General features: G+C 41.2%; 1 protein-coding gene across 1 annotated transcript; it reads right to left on the reverse strand.

Moving 5' to 3' along the window:
* Nucleotides 1-238: 238 nt before the first annotated feature.
* Nucleotides 239-1186, reverse strand: LOC120989501 (olfactory receptor 11L1-like). Its single transcript, XM_040417646.1, has one exon. It carries the CDS (start codon nucleotides 1184-1186, stop codon nucleotides 239-241), a length of 948 nt encoding a protein of 315 aa, XP_040273580.1.
* Between the last annotated feature and the right edge of the window lie 2445 nt (nucleotides 1187-3631).

Here is a 3631-nt window from a genome sequence, read left to right on the forward strand (position 1 = left end):
ACCTTGGTCCCTAGCAGAAAAGTGGGTTGTGGTGAATACCTAGGGGGTAACTGTAGACTCTCCTAAGCGGAGCATTGCATGTAGACACGTTGCTGTTTGTTGGCTGTTTTTCCAGTTAGTTATTTCTGTAGTTAGATATGTATGGTTTACCTATTATTTGGTCATGATTACCAAGTACAGCAACCAGTCTTAGATGATGATGCTCTGTTTGAAGATGCACCCAACAAAATACATTAATTTATGGGCAATTGCCACATCTAGTATATTTATTTAATGTTCCCTGTATGGCTTTATTTATGTCTTTATTCCTCAGACTGTATATAATGGGGTTGATCAAAGGAGTAAACACAGTATATAGCAGTGAAAGGATTTTACTGATGGTCAGTGTTTGTCCTCTTGTTGGAATAATATAAACTGTGAACAAAGTCCAGTAAAATATGGAGACCACAATGAGGTGGGAGCTACAGGTGGAGAAGGCTTTCTGTCTACCAGTACTGGATGGAATCCTTAAGATGACTGAAATTATTTTAACATAAGACATAATGATTATTATGGTTGGTATGATCACCGTCGGTATACTCAATAAGTAGATTTCAAGTTGAATGAAATAGGTATCAGAACAGGCCATTTCTATCAGTGGGACAAGGTCACAGAAGAAATGGTCAATGATATTTGGACCACAAAATTTTAACATCAGTGTCATTAGAATGTCAATGAAGGCAGCGGAAAATCCTAACAACCAGCAGATGACAACCAATCTCATACGATATGTAGTTGTCATAATAGAAGTGTAACGGAGGGGATTACAGATGGCCACATATCTGTCATAGGACATCACTGTGAGAAGAAAGCACTCAAATATCTCTGAACCACAGAAAACATAAAACTGAATGATACAGCCAGAAAAAGTAATGGTCCCCCTATTATTCAGTAGGATGTGAAGCATGTTGGGAACAATATCAGTTGTTAATAAGATGTCACTCATGGACAATTGGGAGATGAAAAAGTACATTGGAGTGTGGAGGTTCTTGCTGGTGGACACCAGGGTGATGATCAGGAGGTTCCCACATATTGTTCCATAGTAAACCATGAGGAGAAGACAGAACAGGAATGTTCTTAAATATTGACTGCCTTGAAATCCTAGAAGGATAAACTCTGTGACCACAGTCAGATTGTTCTCCTGCATACAGAACAATCATGTAGATTTCATTGCTAAGACGTTCACTTTATCATAAATTAGGACACATTGTTCTTTATATAATAAAATCCAGAACTTTACTGAGAAGTTCTTGTGCGTTTCATATAACTCTAACCTTCACTGAAAAATACAAGTGCATCTACTCCTACGAACTGGAATATTATTTGTGCTATGACAATGTCATATATCTGGGTGTAACATGAGGTGTGGGGGAGCCATCTGGAAGAATGTTCTAAGCAGGTGTCTCTACATAATTATGTCAGATCTCCTAAGAGTATTAATATCATTGCATTTTATGTATTATGTGCATGTACTACAAATCCCATACGTTTCTATTGGGAGTAGGTGAGCCCTTGATGCTAGTCAGGGCTGTCTCCACCCTTCTTACCTAGGAGGTTTGAGGAGTTAATGGCTGACTGATAAGGAGCAGCTCCTGTAGGGAGATTCTATTCCCTTACAGACTAACAGCAGTTTTATGTACCAGCCCTTACAAGGGAAAAGATCTATAGAGGGTTTAGCCGACGTAAAGGGATTGTGGACTTTGGAAAGAAAGGTAAACATCACTAATCTGGCTTTAGCCTCCTCTGCATGTGGTGGAAACCCTGTAAGTTACAAGCTGCCCACCATAGCCAAAAGGACAGAAAAGCCTGTCTGTTCAGAGACTGTATGCCTATATATCGGATGATATAGTTCATCAGGAACAGGAGAGAGTTGAACAGTTTGATTGTAAGAGGGAGAATCAAGCCTTCATATACAACCTTTGGGAGCTATTGGAAGGAACTGTAAAGTATGAATATTATGGGAAGAGTTTGTGCAGTTGACCTATGGACTGGCTTCAGTAAAGTACCGTGGATCTGTTACCAAAATTAGACTCTTTATCAGGGACCCAGCCTTGCACCCTAAACTTCAACATCAAAGGCACCTCAACCGCCTTTAGACAGGAGGACCCCAGAACTGGAGCGTGAAGCAAATGGAACCAGTGCATCCCTTCCCGTCACTGCACACCGGCTCAGGGAGCTTCAGGAAACCGTGAGTACTGACTACTACACCTAATCGCCCACCCACACTCACTGCAATAACATCTCTACATATTTTTTTTTTAACATAAGTTTTATCTCCTCCCCTTCCCCAAGGCGTGTCGTGAGTTTTCAAATTATTTTTATGTGTTTTTCATGGCTTTGGGAGGCATTGCTTCCTCCGCCTATGAAAAAAATCCCTAAACAAAGTCATGCCCAGAGCATGCTCCACTGAGACAAAAACAAACCAAAGGTGATGAAAAGTGCCACAAAGCAAATTCATTGTTTTTTAGGAATTAACCCGTTCCCAACCACACACCGTAAATATACAATGGACAACAGTCGGTTCTTTAAAGGGTTCCATAGGAACACAGTTATATATTCTCATAGACTCTAATGAACTAGTTTTTTTGAGTCTAGGAGAGTATCAATTGATTGATTGCTTGTTCCAGTTTTATAGGGGAAATATTAACTAGTGTAAAAGAAAGGAAGAAAAAGATTTAAAAATTTTAAAAAAATGCAAATTCACATCACCATCCTTTCCCCGAAATAAAAAATAAATAACAAAAAAATAAAACATATACATCATGGGCATCACTACATACGAGAATGCCTGTACTATTAACATATAAAAATATTAATCCCATATGGTGAATGGAATAATGGAAATAAGACATCAAATTCGCTGATTTGCCCTTTTTTTGTCACTTCACCTCCCAATTTTTTTATACAAAATTACCATATTTTTCACCCTATAAGACGCACTGGCCCATAAGACGCACCTAGGTTTTTGAGGAGGAAAATAAGAAGGTGTGCTTTTGATGGGTTTTGAACTAATGGTGGTCTGTGCATGACACTACTATGGGGGATCTGTGGATGGCACTGTTATGAGGGGGATCTGTGGATGGCACTGTTATGGGGGGATCTGTGGATGGCACTGTTATGGGGGGGTGATCTGTGGATGGCACTTTTATGGGGGGGTGATCTGTGGATGGCACTGTTATGGGGGGGATCTGTGGATGGCACTGTTATGGGGGGTGGATCTGTGGATGGCACTGCTATATATGTGTCACCCACAGATCCCCCACCCCATAACAGTGCCATCCACATATCCCCCACCCCATAATAGTGGCATCCACAGATGCCCTAATATACCATAGCTAAACCTGTGGGAGGGGGAGGGAGGAGGGGCCGGTCAGGTCACTGTACTCCGGCCCCACCGCTCACTCACTGCTTTATTGCGTAAACCTTTTATAATAATAACTTTATGTGACGTTCCGATCCCCAGTCCCATCTGTACTACTTACTAAATGTCCTGTAGCAGGCAGAGCTTTATTCATAAAGTAGGCGGCGCAGGCACGTGACGTCAGTGAGTTACGGCTGGGCGGCCGCCCTGCTCTGCCTGCTACAGGACATT

The sequence above is a fragment of the Bufo bufo genome, chromosome 1 (assembly GCF_905171765.1).
Source record: "Bufo bufo chromosome 1, aBufBuf1.1, whole genome shotgun sequence".
Classification (NCBI taxonomy): domain Eukaryota; kingdom Metazoa; phylum Chordata; class Amphibia; order Anura; family Bufonidae; genus Bufo; species Bufo bufo.

Excerpts from the sequence above, each read along its gene's own strand:
- LOC120989501 (XM_040417646.1), bottom strand. The coding sequence starts at position 1,186 with ATGCAGGAGAACAATCTGACTGTGGTCACAGAGTTTATCCTTCTAGGA.